The sequence below is a fragment of the Liolophura sinensis genome, chromosome 12 (assembly GCF_032854445.1).
Source record: "Liolophura sinensis isolate JHLJ2023 chromosome 12, CUHK_Ljap_v2, whole genome shotgun sequence".
NCBI lineage: Eukaryota > Metazoa > Mollusca > Polyplacophora > Chitonida > Chitonidae > Liolophura > Liolophura sinensis.
Genome location: NC_088306.1, coordinates 25,354,832 through 25,378,650, shown reverse-complemented (window position 1 = coordinate 25,378,650; position 23,819 = coordinate 25,354,832). Strand labels below are relative to the sequence as shown.

General features: G+C 39.7%; 1 protein-coding gene across 1 annotated transcript; it reads right to left on the bottom strand.

Annotated features, from left to right (window-relative positions):
- Positions 1–758: 758 nt before the first annotated feature.
- Positions 759–1,946, bottom strand: LOC135479822 (mucin-2-like). The gene has a single exon (XM_064759727.1). It carries the CDS (start codon positions 1,944–1,946, stop codon positions 759–761), a length of 1,188 nt encoding a protein of 395 aa, XP_064615797.1.
- Positions 1,947–23,819: the final 21,873 nt, after the last annotated feature.

Sequence of the window (23,819 nt, the reverse complement as noted above, 5' to 3'; positions counted from 1 at the left end):
TAACTTTTGTTCGATACTATTTTACTGCCAATTACTCTATTCTGCCAAGTCGGCATTTCAGGTGTCACGAATTTATGCAGATTTGGACGAGACAGGGTTGGTGTTCTCGAAAACTAACGCGGCTAACAGGCGAACGTGATTGTACGATGTTTAATAGACTGTATATACGGCCTCAGGCCCTCATTAATTTTCCATAAGCGACAATGTTAACATTTGGCGCTGTGGCTCAGTTCCAAACATTCCGTGGCCAATAAACTTTGGGGCATACCTGGCCCAGCCTGTGAGAAAGAATCCATAAAAATCTGGACATAGGATGATCGTCAAAATCTGGATCTTTTTACGTCGGCAGCTGCGATGGGTGCCTAGCAACGCGAAGGGGGCTACACGCGCAGCGTCATCACCACCTGTCTCCTGGTGTTCTCTTCCCTTTCAAACTTTCATCATTAAAACTCATACCCGCCCAAACTTCGACGGCTTCCATTATTGTGGTACTAATCATGCACCTGTATACCAAATATAGCCGACTGGCAGCAAAAACGGACTTTCCCTCCTAAAATACTCAGAATTAAATTCCAGAGAAACGGAAATGCTAATGGGGTCCTTATTCCTGATAGCGTAGTCGGGTGTGTTGGCTGAGTGGCGCTGTTAGCGACTAGCGTAGTCGGGTGTGTTGGCTGAGTGGTGCTGTTAGCGACTAGCGTAGTCGGGTGTGTTGGCTGAGTGGCGCTGTTAGCGACTAGCGTAGTCGGGTGTGTTGGCTAAGTGGCGCTGTTAGCGACTATCGTAGTCGGGTGTGTTGGCTGAGTGGCGCTGTTAGCGACTAGCGTAGTCGGGTGTGTTGGCTGAGTGGCGCTGTTAGCGACTAGCGTAGTCGGGTGTGTTGGCTGAGTGACAATGTTAGCGACTAGCGTAGTCGGGTGTGTTGGCTGAGTGGCGCTGTTAGCTACTAGCTTAGGCGGGTGTGTTGGCTGAGTGGGGCTGTTAGCGACTATCGTAGTCGGGTGTGTTGGCTGAGTGACGCTGTTAGCGACTAGCGTAGTCGGGTGTGTTGGCTGAGTGGCGCTGTTAGCGACTAGCGTAGTCGGGTGTGTTGGCTGAGTGGCGCTGTTAGCGACTAGCGTAGTCGGGTGTGTTGGCTGAGTGACAATGTTAGCGACTAGCTTAGGCGGGTGTGTTGGCTGAGTGGGGCTGTTAGCGACTATCGTAGTCGGGTGTGTTGGCTGAGTGGCGCTGTTAGCGACTATCGTAGTCGGGTGTGTTGGCTGAGGGGAGCTGTTAGCGACTAGCGTAGTCGGGTGTGTTGGCTGAGTGGCGCAGTTAGCGACTATCGTAGTCGGGTGTGTTGGCTGAGTGACAATGTTAGCGACTAGCGTAGTCGGGTGTGTTGGCTGAGTGGCGCTGTTAGCGACTATCATAGTCGGGTGTGTTGGCTGAGTGGTGCTGTTAGCGACTAGCGTAGTCGGGTGTGTTGGCTGAGTGGCAATGTTAGCGACTAGCTTAGGCGGGTGTGTTGGCTGAGTGGGGCTGTTAGCGACTATCGTAGTCGGGTGTGTTGGCTGAGTGGCGCTGTTAGCGACTAGCGTAGTCGGGTGTGTTGGCTGAGTGGCGCTGTTAGCGACTAGCGTAGTCGGGTGTGTTGGCTGAGTGGCGCAGTTAGCGACTATCGTAGTCGGGTGTGTTGGCTGAGTGACAATGTTAGCGACTAGCGTAGTCGGGTGTGTTGGCGGAGTGGCGCTGTTAGCGACTATCATAGTCGGGTGTGTTGGCTGAGTGGTGCTGTTAGCGACTAGCGTAGTCGGGTGTGTTGGCTGAGTGGCGCTGTTAGCGACTAGCTTAGGCGGGTGTGTTGGCTGAGTGGCGCTGTTAGCGACTAGCGTAGTCGGGTGTGTTGGCTGAGTGGCGCTGTTAGCGACTAGCGTAGTCGGACCGATGCGGTGTGAAGCCATTATGCTTCATTCTTTGTTACCATCTTGTGCCTTCGTGGCCTGGTGGTCTTCCAGCAACCTGCGGATAGTCATATGTTCCCCCCTGGCACTGTGAGGTTTCCTCCCATCGAATTGTTGGCCTCCGTCGTACAAGTGAAATATTCTTAAGCGCGGCGTAAAACACCAATGAAATGAATAAAAACTGTTAAAATGTGGCTTTATACGGCAATTAAAATGCCCCATCGCTGCTAAAGTGATATGTATCTAAATTAATACCATTGACAACTGTGCGAGGCATATGTAATTTGTAAATTTAGAAAAATCTAGTGTGAAATCCTACACTTATTCCACATCATAATTAACCCAAAGAATAAACGTTCTTACTTCATACTGAATGTTTCAAAATATAAAAAGACCACCTAGTTTTAATCTGTAAGTTTCTGACACAGGTGGGTAAGAACAAAACACGGTGTGACACAACTTCTCCGTGATTATTGGCAGTTATAGTCACATCCTCCTGATGAAACCCAGCATCTTGTCAATTTACCTGAGTTTTGGTTTTAATCTAAATATTCACGCAAATGCTTAAATTGTAGTAACTTGTACGGTCTCTGCATGGCTTTAGCAAAATCAAGTAAAAATGCATTGATTTTTAATCATAGAAATTTCTTAGCATCACTGGTCTAGAATTACACAGATTCCGGTGTTGTAGCCACATTTAACAAATAATAACATGAAAAATAGGGTCAGGACACCATGGTTTACTCGTGGTATTTCATACAGGTCTTTTATTTATTTATTCATTTGATTAGTGCTTTACGCCCTACTCAAGAATGTACAGCGGCGCCCAGCACGATGGTGGAAGGAAACCGGGCAGAGCCCGGGGTAAAGCCATAACCATGCTGACAGGCCTTCCCAAGTACGGCGAGAGGAAGTCAGCATGAATTGGGCTTGAACTCACAGTGACCCCATTGGTGGGACAGTCGTGGGTCTATGTGCAGCGCTAGCATGCTAACCATCAAGTTATTTTAGGTTCCACATGTGTTTTAGAAGGATGACAACACTATCTCTATTCTTTTTAATCAACAGATGATACGTTAGATATATGGTCAGTAACATGACTTTCCACTTTCTATATTTAAAACATTTGAGAGGGGTGGGGTGGGGTTTGGTGGAGAGGGTGGTGGCGTATTACACGAGCTTTACGTTTTTGTCCTTTAATTGATGATACGCGTCATATATTGTAAACATTCACACTAAACCCTCATTTCCTAGTCTGACAGTGACGTTATCAGAAAGGAAGACGGAATTGAGAAATCCGGCTTTATGGAATCAACCTGTCTTCGGTCGCTTAAGGAACGCGAAACGCTACGACACGATGTTTGCGAAACAATCCACTCGTGGCAATATCGCTAACATATCGGAAACAGCCGGCCACGGGATCGTCTGACACGACCCTAGTTATCTGGTGATACCAAGATTACACTGGTCAATACAAACTGATTCCGTAAGAATTGATCCTGCTTTGTGGATATGGGTGATATTACTTGTCCAAGAAGCCTAGCTACAATGAGATCTATCGTTCAATGATTCGAAAGTCAAATAAAACTAATAAGCTTATGGACATTCTATGATGACTTGTCTGTAGGATCTCCAATTAAGCCGTTTTTTGTTATTATTTCTATTGCTATTTGAACTCGAGAGATGTCCAGAGGGAATGTCTTAATTCTGTAACTGTATTGGTCAGCTGGAAAGTCGCTGACCATCGCGCGTGGGGGAAAATTGCACCAGGGTCATTGCACGGCTATTGAAAATTAATCGAATTGAATTACAGGGTCATTTTGACCGATCGCCTTATGTCTCTATCTGCAATCACTTAGCTCTGTCACAACGCTGGCAGAAATGAAAAGCGACATCGATGACCACAATAACACCATGGCGCGGTGTGTATCATACTACACTTGCCTAAGGAGTATCTAATCTGAGTTATTCGCAGATACAATACGCAGATATAGTAAGACTAATCACCCTATGCAGCAGAAGATGAAGTGGGGCAAATAAATTTTGAGAAAACAACGACCAGTCAAATCCGTGACGAACATTTACTCCTTGACACGACGATACAAAAAGATATAAGTAAAGGAACTGGTTCTAAAAGGTCATTTCTGACTTTAGTAAAGATTGGAAATATAAGTTTAAATCCTTTTTTAGCCCTATATAAATTACAATTTTGACAAATTTATATGTTAGTTTAAAAGAAATTTTCAGAATGTCGGCTCCCAAAGTGTACCAAAAATGCGCTGATACAACCTCGAGAATGGTTATATTTTTTATATGTAATAAAAAATAAAATAAAATCAGTATGGACGGAAAAAAAATAAAGAAAGGCGATTACATCTGCATTTATCATTCATTCCATAATGGAAATCCAAATAATTTGTCAATGACACTAAGTCTTATAGTTCGATAAAGTTTTGTAAAGCATACATGCAATCAAATAGAACTCCGTATTAGTGGGTAACATTTCCACAATAGCATATTCCGTAAACAGCTTGAGGTTTATAAGGTATAAAGATTTTTGGGTTTTTGAGGAGCGGTGGGCCATTTACACAGATCTTAAACGTCTTACTTTATTTATTTGATTGGTGTTTTACGCTGTACTCACCCAGTCGCCTAGAACATACCTTGTGTCTTCCCTATACCATTAAAACTGTTGACTGCTTCTCTTTGTATGGTTTCGACCCATTTTCGTACTTAACATGCTTTCTTAGTTCTTTGGTAGTTTGTGTTAAACAGCTGGTAAACTCGCGTCTGTTTCGACGCACAGATTCAAGAATATTTTAATTATACGACGGCGGCCAGCTTTATGGTGAGAGAAAACCGGAGATACCCTGGGGGAAACTCACAGACATCACACTGGCAGCATCACGTCTCTTCATCTACCAATATGACTTGTAACGTGCAAAAAGTCAATGGTTTACTCCGAGCACTCGGGCTTTGGTGCTTAATTTTGCATTGTATTTTGAAGGATTCTAAAACAGTGAAGCCTACTAAATCCCAGTTAACATCACTAAATTTTCTTTACCTAATTCTGCTTGCAAGCGTGTTAAGTGTTAATATTTAAGCATTGGCATAAACAGCAGAATACTCTCTTCTGGTAAATCTCAGAGGCCGGAATTCACCAGTTATGTGTGACCGTTTGCCAATTATCACACTGCTGTAGCTGTTCAGGTGTCACACACACTCATAGTCTTTTTATTTGTGTGGTCATATGAAGACGAGTCATTACTATAGGCCCCCAAAGCGCTGCCGCCACTAAAATATAATGCCGAAGACGCCAGACATTACACCAGGCCAACCAGTCCTGTTTCATTGCCCTCAGCTTTGAGTGCAGAGCGCTGATCGAGGCAGCAACAAGCACCATTATTCAAATTTTTGATTTGATCCAATCCAGGTTTGATCCCAGGCCTCCTGGCTCTATGGCGGACGCTCCGGCCATTGGGCCACAGAAAGGGTTTATATTTCATCTAAGTTAAATAACTTTGAGAATGGCGTTAGATAACAATGAGTGAATCTGTACAATTTTATATTACGTTCCCAATTTGGGTGTTTTAATAAAAGTGTGAAATTTATTACACGTATCCAGACACAATATTAAAACAGATAACTTGTCAATAATTTATGGGATATATCCTGAAATATGAGACATTCTAATAGACTGACAAATTCGTTAGACGCTTCAAAATAAGACATAAGATAAATGGTGAACCAGGGTAATGACGTGCCACATGTAACATTTATCCGCTCTTTCGTGTAACCGTCCAGGACTGACCAAGGGTAAAAGAGGGTAAAAAATTGCAGCCCTCCATGTTGTGAGGGGAGGGTTAGATTATAAGGTTTTATTGAAGGCTCCAGGGCTATTATCATTCGGGCACAGACGACAAAACCAGACGACCGAAGACATATTCATGTAAAGAGAACTGGCTAGCCTTGTAATATATCAGAAAAGCGGAACCTATGGATCAAAGAGAGCAATTTTTGTTGCTCTGGCTTTAGGGTAGCTGTTAATGGTATTTCCGTCATGCTGGAAAGAAGAATTTCTCCATGTGCGCTGACTGGTCTGACAATGCTTTCGTATCCCATCAATGTCAATATCGATGTGGGATGGGGGCGTATGATCACAGAGACGTCGATATTTGCTCTTGTATTTCAAACAAACATTTTATAAAATATGAGACATTTTTGTCGTTAAAGTCATTGTTTACTTACAACCCGTATTGTTCTTTCAGTTAAACTAAACATGAAACGCTTGGTTTTTATTTCTTAATACAGAGCACGTGGGTTCAAAACCATTCTCGCGATATCTATTGACGTTACTTGACTTGGTAGCAAGAAACAGGCGACGGTACTCCCTTACATGTTGTCTTACACGATATGTATCGCTTGTTGCTGCGAGCGGCCCCTTTATAATTTATTTATTTTTTTTATTTATTTCATTGGTGTTTTACGCTGACCTGTGCTATGATCATCTGTAATGCAATCAGAAATCTTTCATTATCACCAAACATACATCAGTTCTTGAGACTTCATGAGGAGGCGAAAGGCTTTAAATATGATTATCTTGGTACTTCATGAAGATACGAATGGCTTTAAATATGACAATTTTGCTACTTCACACAGATACGAAAGGTTTTAATTATGACAACCTTGGTATTTCATGAAAATACGAAAGAATTTAAACAAGACAATCTTGGTACTTCATGAAGATACAAAAGGCTTTAAATATCATTATCTTGGTACTGTGTGAGCGGACGAAAATGCTTAAATACGACAATCTTCGTACTTCACGAGGACACGTAAGGCTTCGGGTATGCCAATCTTGGCACTGTCTCGCTAGACTATCGAACAAAAAAATGGTCAAGCATTGGTCGAACGTGTATACTGTGACTTGGAGAGGCGTCTAATGTTTGATGACTTCCAGTAGGAGCCAGTAAATGAAAGCTGTACGTAGGTATAAATGAACACGATTTGCTAAGATTGTACATTCGGCATTCAACGTAATAGTGTAGGTAAATTAAATTTCAATTACGGCAAATTGCGATACAAAATAGCCAATGGACGATATATCGATGGTACATTATCTTTCTCAAATTTATGTTTAACTCAGCTTGACCTGGTGTGCATAGCTAGTATTACAGCTAGTGTTAACACCTTTATATTATTTGCACCAAAAATACTACTGTTAGAGTGACTAAAATACCTTTGTCTTGCACATGGTTTGGGTAGCGCATTTGCGTTTTTCAACATCTGATTATATAGCTCAAAGCTGAAAGATCAACAAGTACTTTATGATAAAATTGAAATTCGGTAACCTTTTATTCTGCGAACCATCCTCACTTTTATCAATGTTTTTCTTTGGCATGAAAATTGGTTTTAGTAGCTACTTTGGAAAGGAGTGTTGTGGTTACGTAATGAGGTTTTATTTGTCCTTGGAGTGGTACACGCGATTGTCGGATTTCACACCTGGGCTTGGTGAATAAACTTGTCTTACACTTGTCTATTGACGTAACTTATATTACATTTCTCAGAAAAGAGGTGCATGTTTACAAGTGTATTAGCCGGTTTCTAAACCCCCACACAAATTTCGTGTGTTTATCCTTATCGATTCTGTTATGTCATTTTTACTTCCAGGCTTCGCTAATCAACTAGCGGGCAAAGGAGACTACATCAATTAAGCCAAATCATATTAATTATAGCAATTATTTTTCGACTTAATCTAGGATGCTTGGGTGGCAGAAATCGCCCCAATGCTCCAAAGCTCTCTTGCACGCCAGAGGTGATCCTGTAAGATAGAACGTGTCAGAAGGCTGTCAATGAAATGCCGCATCACCACCGACCTATACCCCGACTGGCGTCTCAATCAATGGTCATATGATCGCTGGAAAGTCTTCACGTGCTGGGGCTCACGGGGAATCACTAGAAGTCTTGTGACTAATCGGCTTGGGGAAGACATCGCATCTGTATGCAAGCTGGGTAAATTGGTTGGACGTGTGTGCTGCAGATCAAACTGCATGCTTCACGGTTGACGTTTACAAATGTTAAGTGGTAAAATACTTGCAAGAAAACAATAGACCGATAACTTGGCATATTTTGGTACAAATTTAATGATCGAGAAAAGGAAGAAAAGAGCAAATATGAGTAATCCCCTCGGACAACGCAAGATTTTTCTGCCCTTTTCTGTAATTAAGCAAAGAAAAGAGATTTAAATTATAAACATGAAAAAAGGGGAATCTTGGGCGCCCCGCTTCATGATTGTCTAATTCCGCTAAACCCTGGGCCAAGGGTGTGCATATGTATATTCATCGTGTTGAATGAGAGCGCCAAGTGGGAGATATTTATTTTATTATTGACAGCTGATACACTAGCATGGTACACGATTTGAATACTGCTATCAACCATTCACCTCGAACATATCTTGCGTCTATCCAACATCACTGAAAACTATTGACGGCTAATATTTGCATGATACCGCCCTAATATGATACTTTATATACTTTCTTTGTTGTGTGGTAGCCATGCGATTATTGACCTGGAACTTTCATCTTGGTTGACGTGTGGTATATGAATGTATGTTTCCACGTATAAATAAGTGGGCGACGCATGCGTATTTGAAAATGCACTCCACTATCAGTAACTTGAAACTGATGAAGACACAAATATGAGCATGTTCTTATTAAAAGGCAGATCAAGTATCCATATAAATAAATAAATAAATAAATAGATAAATAAATATATAAATAAATGCATGTTTCTAATCTGAGTGAGTGCTTTTATTTTTAACGCTGTACTTAGCAATTTTTAGTCTTATGACGACGCAGGAGTAGTCCCTGAGTGCATGTTTTGATCCAGAAGCCTATACAATCATCACAGCTGTTCGGCGCATTTAATATCTGTATATTGATTTTTTATATTTAGTTTATGCTCTTTTAAGCTAAATATCACAAAAGTATCACTTTTATGTCAATTTTCTGAAATTCGAAAAATATACACCCAGAGCGGTGCCCTTAAGAACTATATATATTTCATCAGCATTAGGCAAACCGGGTGTATATATTAGAAAATAAAACTTAAGAAGACCCTTATACATTTATGCTACAGACTAAAGGAGATAATTTCTGCAATATTTTAAAGACTTCTGGTGACCACCAATATATGCACATAGATATATATTTACGTAGTAAAGGAAACCATTTCTGTCATTTAAAAAAGCCTTATGGACAGCGTCCCGGGTAAAACACACCGCCTTCTGTAGATTCCTGACGGCCTTCACACTTTATCTAAAACCGGGAAGACAAATGCAGTATGAAAAATCAAGGATTGAACTCACGACCTCATTGGTGCGAGGCCACTGTGATCACTGAGTGCAGCTGGCTAACCATTCCGATTCGATCACAGCGGCCCTCATATATGCATAAAGACTAAATGCTACATCTTCTGTACCATTTCTAGGGGCAGGGCACACCTCCACCATGTATACACACAACCCACATCGACTGGCATACAGCCATAACGAAACACATGTGTCCAGAGTAAAGGAGACGAAATCTACCCATTGTTTAAGACTTAAGGAGACCGCTAATGTATACAAAGTGTGTCCAAATAAAGGGCGCCATACACTCTCAAGAAAGGGTTCTTTTAAAATTACTATGGTTTTGTGTGAAACCTTGAAATATCAGTATTAAAAGTGAATACGTAATGCAAAAAAATATACATGTTTAACGATTTAAAGCCAGCGCGACTGCTTAAGAATCCTGAAAGGTTCTATATGGGACCAAAATTTCTGAGATGTGCATCTTCCTATTATTTGGCTGTTTTCATAAGGACTTGTCAGGAGTGTACACTAGTGTAAAGTGATAGGGATCATTCAGATATGATTTTGATATGATTTCAAATAAGATCGGATTCGTCACTGATTAATTGTAACTCGAAAGTCCTCTTGCGATAAAAGTAACAGCACACAGCCTATGTACGTTTGTGCTACCCATTTATTTCATGTATCATCTTAGGACGGTTTATGATAGAGTGATCCATTATGAATGTCACAACATGAGGAAAAAGACGATTTCTGCACATTACTCAAGATTTTTTTTATATCTGAAGCACTTTACAATTTAAGACCGAAGTACACCACTGACATATGACTATGCATATATCAATCACGTCCGAAATAAAGGACACCATGATGAACACATTATTTACGAATTAAGGAAACTAATGGACATATGCCTGTCTATATAAAGTACAACTCGGTTTTCATTGTAGCTTCACAGTGGTGAGCCATTAGCTCACTAAATTATCAAAGTGTCTTAATGCTAGTGTCACCCTCCGTAGCATGGGACTACATGTAGACAAGTAGTCCTATTTGGGAGATATTACCAGGCGTAGACAAGTTATCTCGTCTATTTGTGGGATATTACCTGGTGTGGACAAGTTATCTTAAGTATTTGGAAGATGTTACTGGGTGTAGACAAGTTATCTTGTTATCTGGGAGATATTACCAGGTATGGACAAGTTATCTTGTCTATTTGGGAGATATTACCAGGTATGACAAGTTATCTTGTCTATTTGGGAGATATTACCAGTGTGGACAAGTTATCTTAAGTATTTGGAAGATGTTACTGGGTGTAGACAAGTTATCCATTTGACACATTCAGATCCTGTGTCATAATTTTCAATTTGGCACTGCAGCTTATGTAGAAGACACAACCCTTTTACAAAACAATTTGAAACCTCAAACAATAGTAACATAAAATAACATAATAATATTATAACCTAAAAGGATTTTTGTAATTGTAATTTAGTTTCAATCAGTATTTACCACACGAAGCAGTCAATGGTTATTTTTACGTTTTGTTTGATCTAACACCTTTACATCCATCCACAATAACCAACAAACAGGGGAATTTATCGGTATGTGTTGTTTGTCAGACTATATTATATAGCAGCAATTCATACATGAAGTATTCCCGTAGTGTCCCCAGTTTGATGAGACCAAAAAATTTAACATTTATGAAAAAGTGCATATTATTTTTTTATATCTTGAAAATCTGTGGTCAGTTTGTTTGCTAATGTGAAAATCAAAATGTCTGATGGACATAACATAATATATAACAAATTGCAAAGCTACAAATCGCAAATTGCAAAAAACAGACATGCGTAGCAAACTTAGCACAATTACCCCTTTGTTTTCCGCTTTTCTGTGAAACAGTCTTGATAAAATATAATGAATCCATCTGTAATGTTGCCTCAGTAAACTGAAATAGATTAAGCAATATATAAAAGATATACATAAATGAAGAAATATGTAATTGAGACAGTAAAATCGCTCTCAGCCATTTGGCCTATCAGCCAATTGCAGAACCAGAATTATGGTGGACCATTTGGGTGCTATATGTACATGTATGTTAATACATTGATGGTAGGAAACCAGCATTATGGTGACCAGTTGTATGCTATATGTATGCCAATACAGTGATGGTGGGAAACCAGCATTATGGTGACCAGTTGTATGCTATATGTATGCCACTATAGTGACGGTGGGAGACCAGCATTATGGTGACCAGTTGTATGCTATATGTATGCCAATATAGTGATGGTGGGAAACCCGCATTATGATGACCAGTTGTACAATATATGTATATCAATACAGTGGACAGTAGGAAACCAGCATTATAGCGACCAGTTGTATGTACATAGATGTTAATAATAATGGTAGAAAACCAGTATTATGGTGACCAGTTGTATAATATATATATATATATATATATATATATATATATATATATATATATATATATATATATATTATATATATATATATATATATATATATATGTCAATATTCTGACCGTGGGAAACCAGCATTATGGTGACCAGTTGTATGATATATGTATGTCAATATTCTGACGGTGGGAAACCAGCATTATGGTGGTAGGAAACCAGCATTATGGTGACCAGTTGTATGTCATATGTATATAAACACAGTGGCGGTAGGAAACCAGTAGTATGGTGATCAGTTGTATGCTATATATATTCAATATAGTGATGGTGGGAAACCAGCATTATGGTGACCAGTTGTATGCTATATGTATGTCAATATTCTGACGGTGGGAAAGCCGCATTATGGTGACCATTATAACGACCAGTTGTATGTCATATGTGCATGTAGGTCAATACAGTGACGGTGGGAAAGCAGCATTATGGTGATCAGTTGTATGTCATATGTGCATGTAGGTCAATACAGTGACGGTGGGAAACCAACATTATAGTGGCCAGGTTTATGTGATCTGACAACCCAGAAAAATGGATTTTAGGCACTTCGCAACAAATAATTGATCACTCACTTCAAACTTCCTAAAAAGTCCTTTGAAGGATAGCTTACTTGGCCTACAACAAAATACTACAACTCAAGCGTTAACACGTACATGTATTCTGAAATTATCTGAGTGTGGAGACTTACACAGGAAAACAGAAAATGACACATGTAAGGACAACTTTCAAGGTGTTATTCATGAATATACAATACATAAGAATAATCCATTATCTTAGTTATTCCACTAATTGGCTTGGTTTATTAATGGTTTATTAATATTCAGAGCCAACAGGCCAGGAGCCCACTTACAGGTCTGATTTGGCTTAAAAGGGTATATGCAATACTTACTGTAAGGCACTGGTGTCTGCATCTGTAAAGGTTAAATGTTAGGAATAAATGATACAGGCATTAAAATTAAACTATTCTGTGTGAAGGCCAAAAGTATTACATTTTAAATGTCTTAATTATGATAAGTAATATTATTATACCTCACTTCGTGTTTTGATTGGTCAGTAAACGGTCATATGACATGCCACAAATCCTGATATCCAATGTTATCTGTTTCATTCAAGGCAATGTATTATGATTAGAAGGCCATGTGCCATGGTCTCGCACTTCGATGTCATTAGTGACGCGTCATGCGTCAAGCTGTGTTCATGGTTTGATGCCAATATCCAGCGATCTCGTGCCCATATTCAACGATCTCGTGTCCATATTCAACGAGCTCGTTTGATCACTGCAGTTCTGCCATGTCTTGGGGTTCAATATCACGATTAGTTAGCTCTTGATAGGTGATTCTCCACATCTCGGCTTTTGGCGCTGAATTTATTTATAATTTATCAACTTGAGGTACACATTAGAATTTGTTTTATGGCATGCACGTGCAAAGAAATTCCTACTATTTTCAATGGCATTTGTTTGATATTTAAGTTTTCTTCTCCTTTAAAAGAGGCTGTACCAGAGATTTTTATCGAAACATCACTTAGCGGCATTTTATCTATATTTTTCAACCAATGCCTAAAATATTACTTGCCAGAAAGTATCAGACACTTATGTGAACAACTTATGGTTCTAACACTGGTTTAATGCAACCTGAATCATAACTTTTAGTAAATTTGCACGCCCAGACAAGCTTCGAATTTGAAGAAGTTACATGTAACATCTTGGTTTATCGTAAAATAACACGACTTCCACTCCATTTGCTGTTATCCATTATTAGCCAAAAAGCTGTGGTATAGGCCTTTAGGCAAATGGGGATACAAGAATTCAACATATTATGTATCTTTTAGTATATAGTACGAGTGTTTATGTATCACAAGAGTTAATGAATGAAGTAAGAAATCTCGCTAAGACATACATGGAGATGCCCTTTTGATGTACATAACGTACACTTATACTAAATCTGTTCCATACCAGAAAGCCAAATTAAATGTCAAACTCGGCAGCATAGTTAATAAAAAAGAGAGGATTTCAAATAGGCTACGGCTCACCTTTGTTCAACACACCCTGATTAAAGATGCACGAATTAAGCTGAAAATTTTTTTTAGTGTTGTATAAAACTTACTAAATTACAGCCATGTGCTTAAAAATATCACCAGGAGTCTATAAACCCAGAGTGTGAGAACCCCAATTTACATGTACATACATGTATTCAACGACAAATCTACAGTATTTTGAACCATTTTCAGGTTTCTTGCAGTATCGGTATGAGAATCCTAAATGAGTGTTGTATCTAAAGTTGGGGTAATTGTTATGATGTGGAGCTGCTATCTTAACTATGTGACCAAAAATAGACAATTGGCTACCCACAGGCAAGAGTCGGGCAAAAATAAAAAAAAACCGAAAAAATAGCGGCAGCCCATCAATCTGACTCAGGACTTTTTATGTAAGACAATTTGAATTAATCTAGATAGACAGATCCCACTAAGATTATGATGTTAGTCTGATAAAGCAGTGTCACTCCATTAAATCCACCAGTTTTTACACTGCTAAGCTCATGATAAGTTTCTGCCTTAAACATGTGAAATTATACCCACCTTTTGTTTCCCTGTGCTCCGCATTTCTCAAGTTAACCGTCAGCATGGAAAGGGTAAAAAAATCTACAACAAAGTACAGTGAAGTAGAACTGCTCTCGTTGTACATTATCCTGTAAATCGTGTATATGAAGGCCTACATGATCAAACTGCTCATAGCATTTGTATCACTCTTGACTTATAATTACGCCTTACATCACTGTAACACTGAGTCATAATATATCTGATTAGCGATTACTCAGGCCCTGAGCTACGCTCCGTGTTGTAAGCTCGCCTGACTGCAGATGCTGAGTGGCCGGCTGGAGAATGAACGGAGTAGAAAATCCGTTGTTTTTACAAGATATAAGCGCACAAAAACATGGCAAGGCATCCCTAATTGTATATCAGGTATTCATACATATCGTGTTTAGGAACAAACATTCTAAACAGTTAAAAGAGTTAAACAGTTAAAAGACAGAAAGGAACACAAAAAAGCTGCAATTAATGTCATATATATATAGTTATGAATACAAGTTTCATTCACCAAAATTGTAAGTTCAACCCATGTTTTATTCAGTTTACAATGGTTTGTAAAACATATCTTAACTCAATTTGGAACTCTGAAAGATGGCTGAAAATTTTTTTAAACTCATTCAGACATAGAAAAAAAGTGAATTTTTAAGTTCCAGTTTGTAAAATTTGGACTTCTTTGAATCCCTGTACACACAATGATGTACGTTAAAAGGAAGTTATGATCTTCTTAATTAAACCAAATTGCAAATCTTCGCAGTAATTATCGCCTCAAAGAAATTAACCTCATAACTCTTTCACAGGTTTATCCTATGAATTATGTCAGAATTTTTCTTCTGGCATATCCGGAGATGACGGACTTCAATTCGCTTTAGTTCCATGATCTGATGATTCGAGTGCCGTACATTGTTGGAGTAACAGTTTCCTTTTTTCGTAACGTGCATTTAACACTAGTGTTACACAGTAAGGAGCTGAAATAAAAACAAGTAATTAGCACTGCGAGTTATCATGGTTATCCCGAAGTCGTGGTGAGTTTGACGGTAACCTTCCGTTCATTTTGGGAGATAAGTTCTTGTCTAACATGTCTGACACAAAACTATCAGTCAAATAAAATAAGAATTGTTGTACTAAGTTTTTTCTGTCAACAGAAGAAACCCTGAAGGTGAAAGCAATCTTAAGCAATCTCACCTTCGTGTCTCGCACATTTAAACTTTCTTCCAGGACTACCAGAAGTTCAACAGGTTTTAGAGGGAGATGCGTATTTGCCTATATCGCCGCATCGCTTGAGAATCACGAAAAACATAACGACGGCACACACCAAAAATTCGTTATTTAGAATCTTCATCTTTCGGCCCCGGAAACCGACGAAGATGAAAGAAGGTAGTCGCTTCCTTGCATCTCCATGTACAATTATAGAATATATACTCAAATTCGACACTTAATTGGTATATTTGGGCGGTTTCCCTTAGTCTGGAAACGAAAACACTGGCCGATATATAGGATCATAATCGGCTACTAGTAACTTTTAAAAAGAAACATAGTGCCTTGTTTGACGCAACATACTTAACTGGAAGGCCTCGATATTCGATTGAACACTATAAAGCCACTGTCAAGTGTAAACTTTCATTTAATTCTTAAAATGTCTGAAAAAATGAGGAGATACACAAGAAAAAGGGTTTTACAGCTTAGGGGGACCAACGTTTGGTCCCCCGTAGTCTATGGTCTACGCAATGCTGAAGCGTAAGCTTCAATGGTCTATATATATTCAACAATTTCTCACCTATACCATGGGGGTCATCAAATTTTGGCCAAATTTACCCACCAGTTTTTTTTATCACATGTCATATGCACACCATCATGGACCACTTATTATCATCACGGTCCCACAAGGATTTGGAGTGATCTATAAACAAAATGTACTAGACCGAGTTTGAACTTACAATTCGTGTGATTGGAAAACAACCACATTAAGCTTATGGGTCCAACAGCTGCTGCCAAAAAGATGGTATCAAAAAAGTCACATGCAATTAATGCAGTTATTTTATTAATTAATTCTTTATTGTATTTTTGCAAAAAAAAAAAGGAAAAAAGAAAAAAAAATTTCTGAACGCGTGACCTAATGACAAATTTAACGCTTTAGACCTTTAACATTTCTCTTTCGTTGAAGAACACAAATACAATACTGATACTGGATATAGTTGACAATTCGAAAACCCGAAGCCTTAGCCAAGATATGGACTGGATAATCAATGCACTGCTTTTCACCATTTTTGTAATATTTTGATTGATATATTGCTGTTAGACAGAAGAGCACACTGGGATTTACTCTCGCCATCTTTACCCTTGACTTTACCAATACCTTGACAGTGGCATTATGGTGCACAATCGAAAAGCAATTAATTTTTATTAGTTTTCTCCAGTAGTCCTTCACCAATGCGATAGTTATGAGTTCAAGTCCAGCTCACATTGGCTTCCTCTCCGGTAAGTAGGTGGGATGATTTGCCAACACCCGGCGAGTAGTAGTGGGGTTCCTCTGGACCCTGTTGGGAGCACTGGGGAGAGGACTGACTTTATTTTACTGACTCTTTATTCATCAGCTGTTGCTGGGCCTGGCTTTTGCACCCTTGTTCTCTGTTATTGTTAAAATGTCTTCTAGTTAGGATGAAAAATACACTAGGTAAAAACAATACATACGTATAGGCAGTTTTCCAGAACTTCCTACAACTAGTGTGAGACTTAAGAGCATGAAACAACACCTTAACCTCTACGGCTTTCAATGGGTCGGCGTGTTACTAGCCGTGGATCTATAACAGAAAAATCGATCGCTTTTACGACCCTAAAGAATTGTCCGGCTTCGTCGTCGATGACCGTTCCATCCCTGACGTTCCAGTCGAGCTGAGAACGCGTGGAGTGGCCGTGGTCAACAACACGAGCTCCTTGAGCTTGTCACAAGAAGTCTCACACCCTCACCTCGTGCTTGACTTGCGCTCGCTTGTGTGAAGAAGGGCATTCTGAACTGGTGGCACTATGGAAGACCAGAAAGGCCATTACACTTATACGGCATTGCATGTATACAAATGGTCACTGTATATGATTCAGTGCAAGCTTTAACTTGTATGGTCTGTAAGTAGTTGGGTATATTGTGATATATAGATAATCTGAATAGACTGTATAATAACATGCAAGTAACATCACTGTTTTTACCTCCCTATACCTAAGCCGTGGTGCTAGGGGACCTGTAATTTTTTACTGGCTAAGCATTTAACGGTAGAACGGTTCGAATAACACCCTAGCTGAGGTAAAATGACAAAAGGCCACATTTCACCGGTAACGTGTGCCCATTCGCCAGCTATCACACTGTCCCCGCTGCTCTTTTTTCTCTCTGTGTTGAACGTCTTAATTATATTAAAAATTAGGGGTGTGTATATATAGTGTATCAGTCCTGAATCCTTCCTTCAGCTCTCAGTGCTGAGCGCTATGCGAGGGAGCAAAAATATACCATTTTTAAAGTCTGTGTATCCCAGATGCTCTTACCACGAGGCCACAATAGCGGTCCTGGAAGTCCTTAAAACATAACAAAATATAGGGTAAAGAAGGCCAAAAGCCTGATACAGGGTAAAGAAAGCCTGGCTTTTGTCCATACACTTCGACAATAAAAACACAATGCATGACCATTTTGCTCTCTTATAGCGAGTCTGGGACGATGTTACTTCTGCGGTTCCATGCTTCTTCCTGAATTACACAGTATGCCGTCTGGCATGTGATTATCAAGTCAACTCTGAGGATTCTCAAATATTCTGTATCACGCAATAAAGCTGCAAGGGCGATGATGTGTGATATATACGATTGTAAACACAAAATCAGTGGCTGTGAGATGGGTTGATATATCGCGCTTTATCCAAAGAAAAAAACAGCACTTTGTGTAATGTTGCAGTTATCTCTCACAATCTTTTTTTCTTGGATACATTTGCGTAGTGATTAAAGCTGTCATTTGCCTGTCATTCTATTCGTGTTCTATATGTTTAGCACCCAGACGTTTCTTACATACCCCAGTGACCTGAACACTTTCCGCTCAGACCTTTAACCTTTGTTTTGTCTAACTCCTCTTGACTTGGACACCCCTTATATCATAAGCTTTAGGGGCTATTTGGCGAGGTCTGGCGGCATCTTCCGGACTCAGCATTCTATTATCACTTGCGCCTTTCTGCAATATGATTATACGTATGTTATTTTTATAATATATCAAACACCCATAAGTCAATATACGACATATCTGCTCAAGTGTAGGCTATTCTTGATTCACATGGTCCTTGGTTCTGAAATAAGATATTTAATTGAACTAAGATTTTCATGGATTCTTGCTCGAATTCTAAGATATACACCACTGCTTATTGTCCATGAAACATTTTGACTGTGCTCCAGCTCAGCCTGTTCCAGAGCTCTGTCTATATAGTTCATCTCACCATAATCAAGAGCACGATTATAGGAGTAAACTACTTTTTCGTGAAACGGCAGCCTACTGAGGTAAGTATACGACAATTGCCACGTCTCAGGAGCAAATGACACCAGGAGGAGCATAAAGGTGATCGACCCTACATCCTGTGCTTAGTGGTAAACTTCTCCGCTCAAACCATGCACCCACTCGACACAGAATTTGAATCTAGATGAGAGTATTGCTACCTAGTCCGCCCCGTATGGCATCCTGCATATCTCTGTTGGCAGTGTACACCTTGGCCAAATGTGGCTAAGTCACATATCAGTTATTTGACACAGTCCTTGATTATTCTACAGTTAAATAGTGGTTACAAACCACTGAACTGAGTCAGCTCCTATAGCTCTTATAGCATATCTCTATGTTTCAACACTAATTAAATATTCAAAGTTTTAAAACAGCCTTGTGACCTTTTTGTATTTTGAATGTCTTTATTTTACGCCAAACGCCACATCTGTGTCCTCCACAACAATATAGCTGAAATATTACAAATGTAGCGCTAACCTCAATCATTCGTGCATCTATTCAAGGCGCAGAAGAATTGAGCAAAGAGATTGTAGCTACAATCGACTGTAGACCCAAGAACTGAGTTTACAACTGATTGTAAAAGTAAGCTGAACCTCTTCCAAGAGGAATTACATGGCAATTGTAAATTCTTTAGACGATACAATCGCGACCGTAGACCAGATTTGACTCGTACATACATGTGGCATGTGTAAAAATGGACAATGTAACACTCATTACCTTTTCTTGCAAAACAGTTCTACATACTAATGAATCAGGAACTTACAACAGGAACAGCTTGACAAAATGCTCGTCACATATTTTTGAAACAACTACAATGCATACCTTTTCCAACCGACTGGAAAAGTAAGACCTAACAGTCTACGTAAGACAACTATTTGTACTTAACTGGGCGACTGTAATTTCTGATTTCAAGTTTCAACTTGCGAAGCTTATAATCCCTTCGTCCTTAGCTGATGTTTATTTTAATGAGATTGTCCTAACACAAAAACATGAAAACCACTCGAACCACTGATTTTTGGATGAACAAGACCACGACTTGTATTATACTAATACATCGCTAAAATTGACTTCCAGCCGGCGGACCAAGTTTTAGTGTAGGCCGTCAACTACATATAATGACAAGCTTACATGTTTTCCCCGGGGACTCACTCCGGTGGACTTACATGTCTCTCGGGAGACCATCGAGTAGAAAAGATACTCTTCAACAGGACCGCTGCATTTACTAAAGGGAGGACCATCCATGTCAGTCGGGAAAACATTGAGCAAACATCACACACTGAGCCGGTCCACACAAACCCATGTTGTGGGACCGCCCATGTCAGTCGGGAAAACATCGAGCAAACATTACACACTGAGCCGGTCCACACAAACCCACGTTGTGGGACCACACGTGTCTGTCGGTTATACTATAGTCCCTACCAGGGAGTCCCATCCACCCGCCCGAATTCCGCAACAGGGATATGTCTCCACGTATACCTCAACCATAATGCACACCCAAATCTAACTGTGTAAAATGCACTGAGAAATTAGTTTAAAAAACATCAACGTTGCTTTGAATAAAAGCTTCCAAGCCACACATTACGTTAAGAAAAATATTATTTCCGAGAGCTGACAAATGTCCACCGTCAAAAAGGCACAAACTAACATCTGTATGAGAGATCTGCGCATGTTTGAGGGCCCTGTCACCACACTTTAGAACTGTGGCAGCACCAAATCTACTGACCCTTCTGTCAATGCTCTCAACAGCTTCCTGGTCGTTAGCTCCAAACCAGAACAAAAGAGGAAATATATCAAACCATACTAAAACACAATATGGCATCCGTGGCATATGCAAAATACTTGATATCCTGTTGCATAGGTCACCACATTTCATACCAACCAAATCATCTGAATCCATATGCATAAATAAAATACTCAGGGGCGCTGTACAACATAACGTCTGCTCAACCGTCGGTCTCAAAGAACCCCACTTCCTATCCCGCCCACCAAGCCAGACAAGACGGAACCCCATTTTGTCGAATCCTAAATTACAGGTATGACGACCCGACCATCCAAATATCTAATCAATAAAATGAGAGAAAAGAAGAAGAATTGGTTACACAACACATGAAAAACAGCAACGCGCAACCCTACGGTGTGGGGATGGTTAATATGACTGTTAATACATGGAGTCATGTCCGTTGTTAGACTGTCTGTGTTTATTCTGATGTACTTTTGACAAACAGCAGATTTCCACCGTCCCCATAGTTGAATGGTGTCGGTCGACATTCTACACTTAGCCGCTGACGTAGTCGCCCCTATTCGAAATGAGTGCGATTTAAATCGCCTCTCGTCGTATCCTAAAAAACAACTGAATGGCTTTACTGAGAACGGCACTAAATTGATATTGTGTGTCAATATGACAAAAAAGATGATGTCCATTCTGCGGTCTAATTCGCATAAAATCAGACATATAGGTCAGTTCAATCCTTGAGTTACACCCAATGTGCGGGATTTTTCTGTTTGATCTCTTTTTGAACACCTGATCACAGCATCGAGGCATTTGCTACCATTTTTATATCTAGAACAGAAATGTCACTTAACTTAAGTGGCCTGTCTCTGGGAGATTTAGTTGCAGGCACTAGTTCGCCCACCCGAAAGAAACCGAAAATAGCAGCTGAAAATACTGCCTTAAATAACGAGGCTTCATTTGACGAGGGGTACACCTTATCCAGTGCATGAGAGAGCCTTATGAGAATATCTGGTGTTATCGGTGCTCTATTATCAACCTGAGGTAGTAATATTTCATGCCTTCTAACATTTTGTGCAGTACATATGCCTGAGCAGTATCGGTCACTGCTAACATCTTGTGTTGATAACCAATACTTGACAAGTATGAAGCAACAGTAGATGCGGCTTCACACACTCGTCCCTGTTAATTAACACACCCGACTAAGTGCTCAGCAGAAAGAGGCAAATCACTATCTCAACTGAATTCTATTCTGAATTTTTGAAGCGAGGACAGAGCATTGGCATCAACCAATCTCGTGTTTTGAGAGGTGCCCGCATCAATCAGTTTCTGAGCTCACTCTTTGAGACCTGCCAGACCTCGGGAAGGATGACAGTAGGAAATTCGTCGGCGCAAGGAACCAAAATTCTGAACTTTTGCCACTATAATCGGGAATTACATCAGCTATTACATTTTTCAATCTGGATACTTGTTCCGCTCTAAACAAAATGTTCAAGTGAAGGCATTTTAAGGTAAAATTAGGGACCAATGCCATAACATTACTTGAACGAGATGTCATGATATTTATTATGTTTAATAATGTTTACAACAGCTTGATTATACGAGCGAAAAATCACTTTCATACTTGCTAAACTGGCTACCCAAATATGCACTACAGCATATATCGGAAAAAAATTCCAGCCCTGTTATACCCGATAAAAGACCTTCAGAAATTCAACTTTCCGGCCAAATACCATAGGTCCATTTGCCTTGGTAAAAAGCCCCAAAGCCTTTGGCCTCACCCCCTACGCTATCTGTGAATAACTGCATGGCTGTATTACATTCCTAATACTTGTCCAAAAATACAGACACGCCGTTAATTTTTTTTTTTGAAAAAAAGAAGGCCACATTTTAAAGTCATCTTTCGCTCTTTGCCCAAACAGATAAAATGTCGGGGATTAGCGACTTTACTCGTCAGAGAAATTAAACGCCTCACAAAAGAGCGAACAGGACGTACAGCTCTGCAAACAAACTTCAACGAACCTAACAGTGACGGGAAGCGTTGCCTTGCGAGAATTAATCATTTCCAAAACATAGTGACCTGAGGGTTGTTAATCTTAATTCAGGTATCCTCACTACCATATCTTCTGTATCAAGCTCAAGGCTTAAAATGTAACTCTGGTAGCCGCGCCTTTAGTGTTTTCTTCATCCAAAGGGACACCCAAATAACTGCAGATTTCTATAAATATGTTTAGACCTATGGTACATTTGGAGGAATTTTGCAGCCCACCGAAAAGACACCGAATCACACTCGAGTAAAAAAAAAAAGTGCGTGAGTGCTTGGGGTTTAACGTCGTACTCAACAATTTTTCAGTCATATGACGACGAAAAAAAATAGATATTTATTTATTTATTTATTTGATTGGTGTTTTACGCCGTATTCCAGAATATTTCACTTATACGACGGCGGACAGCGTTATGATGGAGGGGAAGGGGGGGGGGGAGCCGGGCAGAGCCCTGGGAAAACCCACGACCATCCGCAAGTTGCTGGCAGACCTTTTCACTCACTGGGCTAGAAATCTAGCAACTCATACTGATCAATGATTTGTTTTTATTCTCAAATTAATTAAATATTCTGCCCCATGTTAATTTTCCCCTTCACGGGAGGGCGTCGGATTGATGGAACAGCCTATTACAAGATAACACGCAGGCAGATAGTAGATATAATGGAGAAATTCAACACATGCAACAACATAAATATATATCTGACAAATTCTTTATTTACTCGTTCAGCTTCATTTCATATTAGTCTGATTGCCTTACATCGTACAGCAACTAGTTTTCCACCAGTCGCTCGTGCCTATCGGTGGAAATCAACGTCCGAGGAAATATCTACAGACGCTCCAGTAATTTTCATAAGTCTCATCTTGGTAAAAACGGCAATATCCCCATTATTAATGTCTTCTTAAGCTCAGTAAGCGATATGACAATATGACACGCAATAAGAAAATAAAAAGGAGAATATTACTTTCCGTGTGTTTATATGTTATCACGTGATATTCCCTACATGCCACAAGGTGTGTGACAAGTGGAAAACACAAGAACAGAGATATAACATTCATGCTGGACTAAGTACAGTTTATTCTTCAACTGGTTTATTCATAAGCTAGTTAGCTGATTCTTCTTGATTAAAATTGCCATTTATCGTCTGAACTCCATGGCACGCGCAGCGGGAATTTCACGTTCATTCCTC